This window comes from Anabrus simplex, chromosome 6 (genome assembly GCF_040414725.1).
Source record: "Anabrus simplex isolate iqAnaSimp1 chromosome 6, ASM4041472v1, whole genome shotgun sequence".
Taxonomy (NCBI): Eukaryota; Metazoa; Arthropoda; class Insecta; order Orthoptera; family Tettigoniidae; genus Anabrus; species Anabrus simplex.
This window is the reverse complement of record NC_090270.1, coordinates 167,736,363-167,752,585: the sequence shown is the minus strand read 5'-3', so window position 1 is coordinate 167,752,585 and position 16,223 is coordinate 167,736,363. Positions and strand designations below refer to the sequence as shown.

At 40.4% G+C, this 16,223-nt stretch overlaps 1 protein-coding gene across 1 annotated transcript in view; it reads right to left on the bottom strand.

The window, feature by feature from the left end:
• Window positions 1-16,223, bottom strand: part of LOC136875918 (uncharacterized) — a 47,605-nt gene that overhangs the window by 14,800 nt on the left and 16,582 nt on the right. The window contains exon 2 of the mRNA XM_067149537.2: window positions 7,109-7,284. Coding sequence (XP_067005638.2) covers window positions 7,109-7,284 — 176 coding nt within the window. The remainder of the gene's footprint in view (window positions 1-7,108; window positions 7,285-16,223) is intronic.

The following is a 16,223-nucleotide window of genomic DNA, read 5'->3' as shown; positions in this document are numbered from 1 at the left end:
TAAAAACAACAAGTTACTAATTTAGAGATAAAGTTGGTAAGATATAAATGGAGAGGTGAATTTAGGGATTATTTTATAGGGGTAATGTTTGAAATTTTGAAGGTATTGAAAATATGATAAATAATTATATCTATGAAGCAATACAAATACTAGAAAGATCAATATTAACACTGGCAGCAAAATGGTTGTAAGGAAAGGAAGGGAATGCAATCACATTTTTTGGTATAATGAGAAGTTGGGATGTTTGGGACATCACTGCATGTTTTCAATTATTGAACTATATAATTAATTGATAAGAGGTATATATTTAATAACTGATAGGTCATGTTTAAATTAATATGTGTGTATATATATAGGGTTTTATCATCCATTTCAATCATCATTTCATTTCTTTGTATCGCGGCTATAACGTATTCTGAACGAACAAATTATTGGGTAAAGTATTTCAACATCATTCGTATTTATAACTTGCAGTAAATTTTCCAATAGCCGTTGTGAGGTGACCAGAGTCAGCAGGCTAAATTCAGCACATTTCCAGGAAAAGTACGTCATCTAGGTTACGAGAGATCCTACCCTCTCCACCTCATGAAGAGACAGTTGATACATTATAAACGCCCACTTTTCATAATGCGCGACCTGACGCGTTATTGCAGCAGGAAAGTTCAGCCTATGTGAATGAACGTAATGAAGCAACGTGATGGAGTCACAGCAATACATAGGAGAAGGGATGAAACCTCGAATCTTACTGGACCATGTGATATGGTTGATGGAAGGAGACTTTTGAACCGATATATACCCGCTGACAAGAGCTGGAAGGGACATTCGGACACTTATTCTTACTCGTGAGCAGATTGTCACTAGTATTCGGACATTCTGATTCTGATTCTCACTCTTGGAAGACACTCTCACTACGATTCTACGTCTGCACATCGGAGAAGATTTTAAATTAGTTCACTTCGCATCTGAGTATATACTACTCAAAAGTTACTCTCATTGGAACTTGTTATCTCAATGACGAGAGGTAGTCAACGGGAGACCGGTTTGGACTAGTATAGGGCAGGAGAGCTTTTATTATGAATTTAGCTACGCTACTGTGCCGTAATACGGAAGAATACAAGTGTATTCTCTCCATGAACATAACCCATGGTGGTTTTGTATTTAAAATTAGGACTCACTACGACTTTATGTAAGGAGTACAGTAGGAAGTGTTTAAGACAGGAAATGTAGAAGTAGGACTGGAATCCAACAACAGATGAGGCAGCCTGTACGAGAGATCCACCCATCTTCAGCTTCAAGACAACAGAGTCTACATATGGTGAGCTTATAGTATAAGTTACTGCAAGTCTTCGCGCAACAGTTCATTTTCTTAGAGTTAATTTCATTCAATTTTTCTTTTGCTTCCGTAAGTTTAGATTTCGTTGATACGCCGTTACATCACGTTTTTCATCTTAATAAATAGCTGTTTTAATTTGTATTTTATGAAATGATTATTAATGATCCTTAAATTCCAAGTTAGTGTACTTAATGGTTAGTGTCCTATCACCCTACCCCTGGGAATTTTTTGAGTCTCATTACGTATTATTCTTATTATTATTATTATTACTTATCAAATTTCGTTTTCAAGCCATGAGCTTGAAGACTGGCGCCCATGGGATACTGTTTATTGAGAAACAATGAAAAATCATTTATTTATTTTAATATTAAAGTGACCCGCCATGTTAAATTTTGTCAAACATCTGTGGGCCGAGTGGGAACGTCACAAAGTGTAAACAATCTAAAGTGATAAGAGCACCCAAAACGTGCAGGAATGAGGGATCACAAGAGTTAAGGACAGAATTCTGTAAGAAAAAGAAGGAGTGCAAAGATGTATTGAATATAAGTAGAAAGCGTTGAAGCCAAAGAAGTAGGTACAATTTTTGTTAAATAGATATTCAAAGAAAACAAAATTTGTAAAGAAAACAAAAATGAATAGTCTATCAAGAAAATATAAACAACGATGAGTAGATGGAGTATTTTGAGAGACTGCTAGGGAACAGGATAAATGGAAAATTAGTAGAAAGACTGCTATACTTAGACATATGGAGAACCCTCTACCCTTACTAGATTAGATAATTCCAGCAGTTGGAGAACCTAGGTGCAGTTCCTACCTGTTTATTCGTCTTCAAAGGATTAGGTAAGTCCCGTAGCAGATGTACCGATGCTCAGCTTTATATACTCGCCCTGAGAGAGAGAGATAACTGCGGATGAAGTATTAAAGGCAATCAAGAAAGTAAACCGGGGAACATCAGGTGATATCAGTGGAATCTTACATGTTGAGAATAGGTAGCAACAGTCGTATGTTGAGAATAATAACAAAAATGTGTAACAAAATTTTTGACGATAGGAAAAATCCCAAGATTTTAGCAAGAAGGAATACTTTGTTCCACATACAAAAGGAATGAATAAAGGTCGAATACAAATAATTATAGAGGCATTATTCTGCTAGAACACTTAGCAAGATTTATATTGAGATTTTAGCAAAAATACAGTTATCTCTCTCTCAGGCCGATTACATAAAGCTGAGCATTGGTACATCTTCTACGGACCAAAATTAAGTGAAGAAGAACGCGACAAGCCCATGTCTTAACAATAAGAAATTCTGGCCTGGTTTTCGCAAGACGACATCCTGCTCTCTTTAACATCAGTTGTTACGCAAAACAGCATCACAAAAACGGCTGAATTTATAGCAGAAGAGGGATCTGAAAATTAACATTAAGGATAAATAAGTAATGGTATGTAAAAAAGGAACATAAAATAAAAAGAAAGAAGGTGCAGAATTAAGTGGGGTGAACAAATAAGACGAGCAAACATATAAGCACGAGATATTTGGAGAGAAAGGTGCCAAATATTGATTATCAGGTGCAGAAATACTTTCAAAGTTATCTAGAATTCCGTGTGAAGATGTGTGTACAAACAGATATACAGTAGATAAAAAGGTAATAAAATATTGACTGTGATTATTAAGGAGGGGAAACGATAGGGAAATATTGAAGAAACATCTACATATACATTACTGGGTAAACAAGGTGAAAAGGGTGCTAGACATAATAGGAATGGAAGACGGTTGGGATAAAGAGATTCAGAATGAAGAAAAGATGCCAATTCGGAAAGTAACTATTAGAGTGATAAATAATGAGCAGCAGATGATCATATTAGCATCAAAGATCAAAATAACATTACAAGAATTCAGCGAAGAAGTTAAAATTAAAGAGAGAAAGGTAAAAAGGAAGGCAGAAAGAAAGAGAAATAGAGAAGTAAGAGTTTTTTAAGTTGCTTTACGTCCCGCCGACACAAAGTCTCATGGCGATGATGGGGCAGTAAAGGGTCGGGAAGGAAGCGTCCGTGGCCCTAATTAAGGTACAGCCCCAGCATTTGCCTGATATGAAAAATGGGAAATCACGAAAAAAGACTTCAAGGCTGCCGACAGTGGGGTTCGAACTAAGTAAGAGATATGGTGTGGTGGATAACAGGTGTCTGCAAAAACAAAGGTCAAAGAGATAAAGATTATGAGAATACTTGTTTATTATGGAAATAACAATGAAAGAAGCGCATCTGTTAGTGTGGGTAGGGAGACAAAATCACGTAGAGTCAAATATCTGGATTGTGAATCTAAAGCAATCTATATAAAGAGAGAGAGAATTTCATACGATTGTTTATTAAACAAAGAATGGAGCACGCGGTGGGGGAAGGGGATGATTAGCTCATCTGTTAGCTTCCCACCCCAAAGACTAAGGTTCGAATTCCGATCGATTCCAAGTTGAGATTTTCATTGCAAAATTCACGTGGCATCAAGTTGGACATCCGGCCTTTAAACCCCCAGCCAAAACCAACACGGGCCTGAGTTGCTCCAGCGACCCCAAGAATAACTGGGATAAACTGAAGAAAATGTTTACCGGAGCGCACCGGGAAGGACCGCACAATTTATATATTTTAAAAAAAAATGTAGTCCGCCTCTGTGGTGTAGTGGTTAGTGTGATTAGCTGCCACCCCCGAGGGGCCGGGTTCGATTCCCGGCTCTGCCACGAAATTTGAAAAGTGATACGAGGGCTGGAACGGGGTCCACTCAGCCTCGGGAGGTCAAATGAGTAGAGGTGGGTTCGATTCCCACCTCAACCGTCCTGGAAGTGGTTTTCCGTGTTTTCTCCCTTCTTCTCCAGGCAAATGCCGGGAAGGTACCGAACTTAAGGCCACGGCCGCTTCCTTCCCTCTTCCTTCTCTATCCCTTCCAATCTTCACATCCCCCACCAAGGCCCCCGTTCAGCGTAGCAGGTGAGGCCGCCTGGGTTAGGTACTGGTCATCCTCCCCAGTTGTATCTCCCACCCCAATGTCTCACGCTCCAGGACACTGCCCTTGAGGCGGTAGAAGTGGGATCCCTCGCTGAGTCCGAGGGAAAAACCAACCCTGGCGGGTAAGCAGATTAAAAAAGAAGGTACAAAATGTTTAATCATTTAATTTATTATTATTAGATATAATGTTAGCCCGGCTCATTGACCGAATGATGAGCGTAGTGGCCTTTGGTTTGGAGGGCCCCGAGTTCGATTTTCGGCCGGGCCGAAATATTTTTACTACATATGGTTGGGACCGAGTGATTGTGTTCTTCATCTAGGTGCATTCAGTAAAACACACCACACTGCCAACCACCGCAAAAACATGCAATATTTAATATATCCCTCCACAAGAGCTGGCGCCAGGAAGGACACCTGGCCATAAGACCGGGCCAAAAGTTCCACAGTTGCCGACCCCAAATAAATTTGGAAAAGACCAGGAAGAAGATAATGACGTTTAGATATGCGTAACATACTTATTGGCTTGATATTTATAAACAATACTATGACACAGAAAAGATCAGTGATTTCATGTTCACCTGTTATTACTTTCAAGAAGAAACAGCTATTTCGTTCCAAACTATTTTAACAAGCATAAAATATTATGATTCCTGCCTGGGTCCTTGGATGAATGGTCAGCGTACTGACCTTCGGTTCAGGGGATCCTGGGTTCGATTCCCGACCGAGTCGGTTAATTGCTCTAACTCTGGGAGTTGGGTGTTTGTATTTGTCGTAATATACATAATCATTTATACACAACGCATTACAAACTACCACAGAAACACTCAGTAGTGACTACATCTCCCCCACAAAGAGTTGCTACAAGTAAAGGAATGCGGCCAAAAAATGGGCTAAATCCATACAAATTGCGGGCCCCATGTAAATAAGAAAGGGACAGGAAGAAGAAGAATGTGTGATGATTCCTGTCCCCAAATGAAAGAGAGTTTCTTATATCCTTTCCTTTAAAGAAATATATGTTGTTAAATAATTCATAGCCGGGCTGAGTGGCTCAGACGGTTGAGGCACTGGCCTTCTGACCCCAACTTGGCAGGTTCGATTCTGGCTCAGTCCCGTGATATTTGAAGGTGCTCAAATACGTCAGCCTTGTGTCGATAGATTTACTGGTAAGTAAAATAACTCACGCGGGACTAAATTCCGGCACCTCGGCGTCTCCGAAAACCGGAAGAGTAGTTAGTGGGACGTAAAGCCAATAGCATTATTAAATAATTCATACTGTATCAAAATTATCAAAATTGCTATAGGTCTAACGATTTAGTGGTTGACTGTCACTGTCATTCCTGCCGCCCGCTGCTGCACAAGGACAGGCCCGTGGAGGCTGTTCTAGGCGAGTAACTCAGCCTCAACGATAGTGCAGTAAGTTGATGGCCTTCTCAGTCAGGAGAGATTCCAGTACAAGAAGGAAATGCGAACGAGGATTGCCGCATTGTTATGTGGGCTTAACATAGTGCTTCTGGAGCCTTAAATTGCCATGGAGTGTGGCTGTAGAAGAAGTAAATGAAAACGCCTTGGGAGCAGAGGCTACGCAGAGAACGTTCATTTTCATCTTTGATAAGAGCAGATCTACACAAGTACAGGAGAGATTGAATGGACTTGCGCTGATATCGATACAAAAGGAGTTGCTGCAGAAACTGAGGAACGACCCGAAGTTTAAGTTTATGGATGCAGTAACCGAATAGTGTTGCAGCCACACAAGGAGATTGTACTTCATAAACAAATAAATAAAATGAAACTCAATTTTGCGACAGATTGGTCCCCAGAGAAAAGGAAAAATGTAGGGATATTACCCAAGTTTCAAAATCAGCCTAAGCCACAGCGTACTATACTAAAAGATAGGTTAGCCCTATTGTACCACTCTTGTACCAGTTGTCGAATAATGAATGCAATACCCAGTAGACAAATGTACAAGAAAACATAATGCTTTCAAAAATATTTCGCTTTCTACACATTTTATGCAATTATACTCGAGATCAGCCATTTGATAAACGTGAAGGATCTGATATTATTCTATTTCTCTTTTCCTCCCACGTCAAATCCCTGTCTTTCCGAAGTTAGTAACATCAATATGAATATCAGTTGCCTACCATTCTTCCAAAGGACTCTCCGAAATGCTTTGCTCGGACTCTCTTCTTAGAATAAACTTCGGGATAATTTATTTTACGCAGTATGGTATTGCTGTGATTAGATTTTTACTCTGCCATGGAACTTATTTTCTACTCTCACTCATATTCTTAAATACCGGTTCATCACAAATTCACCTAAGTAAACAGCCCTTTGTAACGAATTTCTGTGAAGGTAATGAGGGTTAGTCCACACTTTTTGATATTTGATGTTAGGAATAAAGGTATTAGAAAGTATCTGACACGAATTATAAGGAAATCTACGAGTTGTAATAGGCCTATTTAAAATATGGAATATTTTAGCAAATTAGAAACCATACAAGTTTGACATGGCTTAGAGGAAAGGTATAGAGAATTGGTTACATTTAGCCTTCAGGAAAACAAAATACAGTACAGCATGCATAACTAAAGACATATTTTCCTATAGAAATTTTGTCCTACTTGAAAAAAATATCATGAAATAATTAACTGGAAACTAGAGTAGGCCCTAATGTAGCTCGCAAGTGTAGAGTTCAAAGAAACCTCGATAACCCTCGAAGACACTGACCTCAACCCTTGCATTTGATTTCTAAGTTTAACCTTTAATTTTAAGAACTTCTACTTACCAATAGCTGAGCTTGGAGTTTGCCCGCTGGAGGGTTACTGTTGAAGGGTGGTCTCAGTTCACCATTCTGAACATTAAGTACCAGATAATACATGAAATCATTCCTCAGTCGCATTTCATCAATACTTCTGTTACAGTTTGATAATTTATTTAACCACTTCATAACACACGTCCGATCTGAAATATGAGATAGGTATGTCATAAAATGTGAAACCACTCTGAGGTTAAAGAGGCTATGTACGAAGTTGTCAAAACTGACGCACCTCTAACCCTCTCTAGATGTCAAGTGGCGATAAGAAGAAGATAGTTAAACCTACCTGTTAATGAACTGAGATTTGATAACATCACTTTGATCAAAAACATGTTGTAATTGCAATCGTAATTTAAGTCTTCAGCTAAATCGCCCATGACGACGTGATTCCCATGCACCAGTGATGTGTTTCATCTATCCCGGAACTACATAGTTGCATGCAACTTCTTATTTTAAAATACATTGGAAAAGGTAGTGAAAATCCGTACATCTAACATATCCTCACTAGTCAATTTTGTGTGTTGTTTACTTATCACCACAATGTCTTTACTTTAGGCTATGGGAGACACTGACGCACTCTATTATATACACAATTCCGGGAGACAGCAAAGGCCTTCTCGACTTAGGTTTGACGCTATTGTTGGAATGGAGTAAAGGAAAACATCATCGCTTCAAGGCCAAGCTGTCATTCGTAGCGCCACAATCGCAACCCCACCTTTCTTTTATTCGTTTGCATCAAAGAGCTAGACACTCTCTATAGACTGTATGTTCCACCGCCATGTTTGAATCACTTTGAACGCCATATTCGCTGTATTTTAAGGGACCAAAACAAGTGAGCGTGGCGATGAAGCATCGACATAAGCTACAAGGAATAAAGAACATTACACGTTACATTAGGAAAGCACTCATAGGAGCATAATATTTTTTACAAGAGCATTAAAAATATAATATACACACAACATATTGAAACCGTATAGATCACAGATTGCGAGTACCGTTAGTGGATTGTGAGTGGATTAGCTTCACTTTGCACGGCGCGAAGCCGATAACTTTACGTACTGCATAAGCTCTCTGACACGTTAACGGCTCACACTTGTTTACGACGAGGTGAGTCTTCGAGCATTCAAATAGATAGAGAGGGCGCTGCCAGCAGAACACGGCGACAAGATACAAATCAGCTAATGTTGGACACCTATCGTAATTTCCGCGGGCCATCGGCGTAAGCGGGGACATTTCAAGGATTCATTGTCGACAAACCAGACTTTTACTATACAATTTTAATACGGTATATTACAAACAATAAAAGCACGTATTTTCGTTAATGTGATACCGGTAAGTGAAGTAAACAAGTCTGAAGGAATACAATGTAGTCAGAGATTTGAAAAGCGGAGTAAAATATATTTTCGCTGGTAAGGATTAAAATCTGCAACTGAGAAGACTGTCTTGATTTCATACAGTATCTAGGCTGCCAGGGAAAACGAGTATAAGTCAGAAAATGACTTGTACTCTTCTCCCATAGATAGATATTAACATGTTTACTTGTGCCGTAGGGACCAAATGAATTATTAGGCCTACATGTAGTTTAGTTCTGACGTATAATACATCGTAGACTTATCTTTGAGCATTTTTTGACATAAGCCTACTCGTTTTTTCTGGTAGCCTAAATTTATTTCTGGATCTCACAGCACAGCCGTAAGTCGCGCACTATGGCTGTGGCTGAGCCGGATGTTCGGAGACAGAAAGTTCGAATCCCGGTGCTGACAATGGCCATCCTTAGAGTAGTGGTTTCCCCCGAGTTTTCCCATATTCCTTCCAGGAAAATGCCGGGATGGTACCTTTTTTTGAAGACCCCCTCCCCTTATCCGATTCCTAGACCTTAAAAACTAGTTACACACACTAGGTTATCAGACAAAGTCAACAAACACTTAAGTATACGGGGATGATGGTCAATATTACCCAAGTCACTCAAATGAATTAACAACATTTATTTAATGTAAGATATAAATGTTGGGGGAGGGGGAATAACAATGGGTTATTGTGGGATACATTACTGGATATCACCCTCTAAGCGTAACTGATTATGTTATTCACTTATTTCAGTTTCCCTTTCGACCCCGAATTAAGGAAGAAATGGCTCATGAATATGAAGAGAGAGGGTTTCTAGCCATCAAAATTTAGTAAACTTTGTTCAAAGCGTTTTGAACCTAGCTGCTTCGACAAAGAGAGGTTTGGCCATCCATTTGTTCTGAAAGGATCAGTTCCGACTGTTTTCTAATTTTCGGAACACCTGAACAAAAATCCAGGCATCGTAAGCCACCTAAAATTCAAAACACCCCTTGTACTTCAGTTTCACTTCCAGTAACTGAAAGTAATGATAATTTAACTTAGCAGCAGACTCCATCCACTGAAAACATTCCCAGTACTAGCTCTAACATTCCAGACAAGTCTAAAAAAAAGAAAGCATTACACTAGTTATTTTGAAGAAAGTTACATGAAGTCCCCCAAAAAGACAAAGAGATATCTCTTCAATGCACGCAGCGCAATTTGTTCTCAAATGAAGAGACTGAAAAACCTACTGAAACACAATACAAGAATTAAGGAAACAATTAATCAGTTGAATTCATTGGTGGCTCATTTACAGAAGGAACTAATGATAAATGCTGCAGAAATGTTAAAGGTCAGTAAAACTCTTTTTTTAATACTCACTACATTTGTTGGTTCAAGAGAAATTTGTGATGTTAAAAAAATTGCTTGATTATTGTCCTATAACCAATGACTATGTTACTTTTATGTTAGGAACTTGTTATAGCCATGCATAAGTTATTTATTCCTACTTACAATCTTCACATTTACAGGCTTCCTTCATTGCACTTCTATTCCAGTAAGGCTTACGACTAAGTAAGAAAGGTGTTCAATGTATACTTGCCTCATCCACGTTCTCTTAGTAAATGGTACCAACATGTTGATGGCTCTCCTGGCTTCACAAAAGAAGCTCTAAAGCTTAAAGTGGAAGAGGGTAATGGCACAGGTAAACCTGTCCTTTGTAGCCTCACCACTGATGAAATGTCCATTAGGAACAAAGTAGAATGGGATGGAAAGGCCATATGTGGTTATGTGGACATGGGGACTGATGCTGATGATGGTTCAGTTCCAGAAGCAAAGGAGGCCCTTGTGTTTCTGGTAAATGTCATCAGTAACCATTGAAATGTTTCTATAGCTTATTTTAATTGATAATTTAACAGGAGAAGATAAGGCAAATTTAGTAACCACTGCTCTGACCATATTGCATGACACTGGCATTCATGTAGTCAGTTTAACCTTTGATGGGGCAGCCAGCAACTTGTCAATGGTAAAATTTCTGGCCCTGGATATTCACCAAGTCAATAAGAAAACTTAATTTGAACACCCAGTGAAAAAATAGCCAGTGTTTATTTTTCTAGGTGTGTGCCACATGCTGAAATTGGTGAGGAATTATTTGGCTTCTTTGGACACAATTTTTAACAGTGAAGATAATGCCATAAAATGGACATATGTAGAAAAACTAGTGGAAATACAACTAAAAGAGGGATCAATGCTTGCTACTAAGATTTGTAAGTGCCATATTAATTGGAAATCGGGAAAGATGAAAGTCAAATTAGCAGCCCAAACTTTGAGTAACAGTGTGGCTCAGGCACTCGGGTATTTGAAAAATTCAGGGTATGATTTATTTGAAGACTGCGAAGCTACAGCTGAATTTGTAGAAATTTTTAATAACATATTTGACATTTTGAACAGCAGGAATATTTTACAAAAGGGATTTAAGTATGCATTCTCTCCCAAAACAGAGTGTCTTATAAAGGACTTCCTTAGCAAGGCAGAATCATACATCATGCGGCTATCAACATCAAGTTCATCAGACTCTTCTGTTCTTCACTCAAGAAAAAAGACTGGATTTCTTGGATTTTTGGTGTGCATAAGAAGTTGCCTTGACCTCTATAAGTATTTAGTCCTCAGTGAGTAGCCTAAACTGAAATACTTGTCACTGTACAAATTCAGTCAGGGCCACTTGGAGGTATTGTTTTCTGCCATTGGAAGGAGAGGAGGTGATAACAATAACCCTACTGCTGCTCAGTTTAAAGCTGCATACAAAAGATTGCTGATTTGCCATGAGGTAAAAGGAGCATTCAAGCAACTGCATTGCCATGGATCAGATTAATATATTAAGTGTATCCAGCTCCGAGCTCAGAATTTACAGTGTCATGCAATTCTCGCAATATCACAGGATAGGGTTGCAGATATCCCACTCATTCCAGATCTTGATCATGACTACTGTATTCATCCAGCATTTGAGCAGTTGCCCCATATGTGAGTGATGTGACATATATTGCTGGATTTGTGGTGAGGAAGGTGGAATGCCTTATCAAATGTGCAGTATGCTTGAGTGCTCCGAGAAGTGCCAGAGAGAACTACACAGACTATGCTTTAATCAAGAAGAAGATGTACTCTGGAGGTGAAGGATTAATCATGCCCTCTCTTGAACTGACTCCCTGAGAAGAGCTTTTAGCCCTCATTTTCCTTCCCCTTAAAACATCAGCCCGCCAGACTTCCACAACTTCTCTCCCTTCTCCCTTTCTCTTGCCTGCCTACCAGTAGCGTACCAGAATTTCAGTTTTGGGGTGGGGGTGCATGTGCCATTGCAAGGTGTTGCCACACTTCTGCATTCCGTTCTCCTTCCTCTCGTTTGCGGCTCACTTGCTCGTTTGTTCAGACCGCTCAGAAGTGAGTTTGGCAACTCCAAGCAACTCGACCCGGCCATCAGGGTTATCTCCATGGCAACCATACCCCCTACTCCCTTCTTACCACCCAGGTAGGCAGTAGTCTCCCTCTAAGAACTGTCAGAATGCATCTTTCAAAATTACGACCATAGGTGGTATAGAATACCTAATAAAGAAATGAGTGTCCTTTGCTCCTAGTAAGAGTGGTAGATTCGTACGAATTCCGGAAGCTAATAGTAATATACATTATATATAAAATGCTTAATAAAAGCGAATTCGTTAAAATTCCTGGGGTGTCTGGATTCCTTGGACCCCCTCCCCCCACACACACGCCTCTAGATAGGCCCTTGTCTTCATCTGCTTTTTCCTTCCTAACATAACCACAGCACTTCATATACTCCGAATACAAGTGAAATGATTGCAAGAATAAATATGTTGAGTTAAGATGCAGTATTCTGGTTTAGAATAAATACGGTAAATTTATTGCAATAACGGTCATGTGATAAGCATAAAGAATAATAATGTTATTTGCTTTACGTCCCACTAACTACTTTTTAAGGTCTTCGGAGACGCCGAGGTGCCAGAATTTAGTCCCGCAGGAGTTCTTTAACGTGCCAGTAAATCTACCGACACGGGGCTGTCGTATTTGAGCACCTTCAAATACCACCGGACTGAGCCAGGATCGAACCTGCCAAGTTGTGGTTAGAAGGCCAGCGCCTTAACCGTCTGAGCCACTCAGCCCGGCAAGCATAAAGAAGTGGCATGCTACACAAATAATACGGTGAAGAAATATACATACACACACAGCATATACATAGAATGTAAGAGATTTGGGTATAGATACTTTGTTAGTTCGTAAAGAAAAATACATGTCACAACATATGCTAGGTAGGGTTTACCTTGTCCTATTAGTTTCCCTCGCAGTCCTGGGATACAGAATATAGTAGTCTAAAGTTGCAGTTTTGTGACGCCAATACAGTATACGTATGTATAATTTGTATTAACGTGCCAGAAACCAACGACACGGAGATGTTGCCATTACAACACCCTTTTAAGGGCCATCGACCCAAGCCGGGATTTGAACCTGCGAACTCGGGCTCAGAAGGACAGCGACTCAACCAACTAAGCTAAATCAAAAGGAGACGTTTTTACTTATTGTTATAAATAGATACACATAGTATTTTTACAAAGGTTTAATGAGGAGCATTTATTGAGACGTACATTTTCCAACTATTCTAAGTGCACGAAACCGGACGGAAGAACTAGCTGGAAGCTATGACAATTTGCTTTACGTCGTATCGACACAGGTCTTTTGGCGACGATTGGATAGGAACGGTCTAGGAGTGGGAAGGAAGCGGCCGTGGCCTTCATTAAGGCAGAGCCCCAGCATTTGCCTGGTGTGAAAATGGAGAAACCACCGGGCGAGTTGGCCGTGCGGTTAGGGGCGCGCGGCTGTGAGCTTGCATCCGGGCGATAGTGGGTTCGAATCCCCTGTCCGCAGCTCTGAAGATGGTTTTCCGTGGTTTTCCATTTTCACACTAGGCAAATGCTGGGGCTGTACCATAATTCAGGCCATGGCCGCTTCCTTCCAACTCCTAGGCCTTTCCTATCCCATCGTCGCCATAAGACCTATCTGTGTCGGTGCGACGTAAAGCCATTAGCAAAAAATGGGAAACTACGGAAAACTATCTTCAGGGCTGGCGACAGTGGGATTCGAACCCACTATCTCCCGGATGCAAGCTCACAGCTGCACGGCCCTAACCGCACGGCCAACTCGCTCGGTAGTTGGAAGCTATAAGAGCCTTGCAGGGATGTCGCTTCCTCCTCTCTTTACTTTTACAAACCAAAACTCTATGGCGCAACAGCCCCGAAGGGCCATCACCTACCAAGCGACCGCTGCTCAGTCGAAGGCTTGCACATTACGAGGTGTCGTATGATCAGCACGACGAATCCTCTTGGCCGTTATTCTTAGCTTTCTAGACCGCGGCCGCCATATCACCGTCAGATAGCTCCTCCATTATAATACGTAGGCTGAGCCCTTAGATCCAGGTAAAAATCCTTGTCCTGGTAGGGAATCGAACCCGAGGCCTCCGGGTAAGAGGTAGGCAGGCTACCCCTACACCGTTGGACTGCCTATTTCCTTTTAGGTCTCCTTATTTTAGAATTTGACTTAAGATCTCTTGCATTCGATTCCCGACACTGACAGAGTCGGGAAAGGAATGGATGGGGAAGATACAGCCCTATTTGTGGGTACAGTAGAGTTGGGCTTTAGTCTCCCGTAATCGAAATATCTATGACCTGAAAGGTAGTCACTTTCACGGGGCGTAGTACGAAAGTGGTTCCTTTTTTAAGAAGACAAAGATTCTACTTCCTCACCAACGAAGAACGATATTATTAATTTTACGACCAGTTTCAATAACGCAGCCGGTTTATTTTAACAGTACAGAAGCTATGATTTCGATTGTTGGATATAATTACGTAGTAACAAACAAAACCATCAATATATATTGAAGATCCGTCACCGCACTCGGTAGGACCGGTTTTCTATTCATATCCCCCTCCCAAGAAAAAGTCGTATCCACGCTACTGGCCTGGACTTACACTCCACCCAATGAAATTATTTTCTTCGTACGCCACTGAGTCCACTCACCATTTAAGTTACAAGGTAAGCCCGAAGAATGGTTGGATACTCAAAGTACACCACCATAAATGATGCGGTTATGGTTCAAAAGTACTAAGGAAAGATAAGCAACGGGATCTACGGTTTAAATACAATCCGAATCAATAGAACGGGACTTCTCATTTTAAAATTTGTGCATGCATCGACTGCGATTCAAGTCTCGTTCATCTTGATAAGAAGATAGAGCCATTGGAACTGAGTTATCACACCCGCCAATTCAAAATAGTTACTCGCAATTTTGATGGTGCTATTTGAGGTTCCTAGGGGCCGATGACCTAGATGTTAGGCCCCTCTAAACAAGCAGCATCATCATCATATTTGAGGTTCCAGCCAATCCCCGGACATTTGACAAAACAGGCAGGCCTACCTATAGACCTTATCTGTAGAACTTATGAACGCAACCGCGATCATGTCTTGCTAGTACATACTAGTGCCGCTGTTAGAATAAGAAAAGCTTTTTCATAACTTACGGTACCGAGGATGTAAGTTACATAGTTTTGGCTTCTTTGTGATAAAATGGTCCATCTTCAAGAAAGTCGCTAATATGGCACAAAATGAGGGACTAACGTGCAGGCGTCATAGTCTTCCCAACACTGGAGCTTAAATACAGCACACCTCTCAACCACGGAAGTAGTACGTTTACATGCAGGATTCAGATCGATCTGAGTACACTTCCCGTATTGAAAACGCCATGTAAACGGAGACTCAGTTCGGATTGAGTCTCAAGGTCGATACGGTAAAATCTGGGATCGTATCGTACTCGGTTCGAATTGAGTTCCATGTAAACGCGGATCGTACTGAGATCGTATTGAAAACGACTGCGCACACACTCCATGTTTGTTCTGACAAAATAATCATCATTAAAGTTTTGTCGAAATAACAAATATAATAAGCCAGTAAATATATTTACTTGTATAAATGATCAGCAACTGCAATCATATTATAAGCCCTGGCGATTAAGAAAATCACGATAACCTTGTGTCGGGGGTAAAATTGTAATGTGCGTTCTATCTATTGCACCAATTACATTTGTAATACCGGTACCACACATACTTTCAAAACTGAAAGTTATCTCCTGGGCTTCTACTTCATTTGGCGTTTTTAAATTCTAAGAGGTGATATCGATTTTACTTCAATTCTGCATCGTCTGTATACGTCGATGTTGTCTGGTGGATTCAATACGATACTCAAATACTACATGTAAACGGGGATCGTATTAAATACGGTAAGTGTACTCAAATCGATCTCAATCCCCATGTAAACGTTCCAATGGTTAAAAGGAACCGAAGTACAAAAGCTGACACGATGATGTAAGCTTGTAACTTTTTCTTGTCGAGGTCCCCGTTATCTCGGTGGTCACATTCTGGTCCCCTATAGAGTAATCCCTTGCTAATTGCCCTTCTTTTCATCTCTTGACATTTGTCAACACGCAGTAATATTCCCAACACTGAAGCCTCTATAGGGGAATATCCGTGCATCACAATCCTAAGTGCTTCCCTTTCATTCAAGCTCCTTCAAGGAATACAGACATGGGGAGTTATGTATGACCCTACTGAGCCTAGTAGATTCTTTGCCTCTACGTTAATTTAACGTTTCGACGTAAGTTCTTAATTTATTCGTACCGTACGTAAAACAACGGCTGATCCTTGCT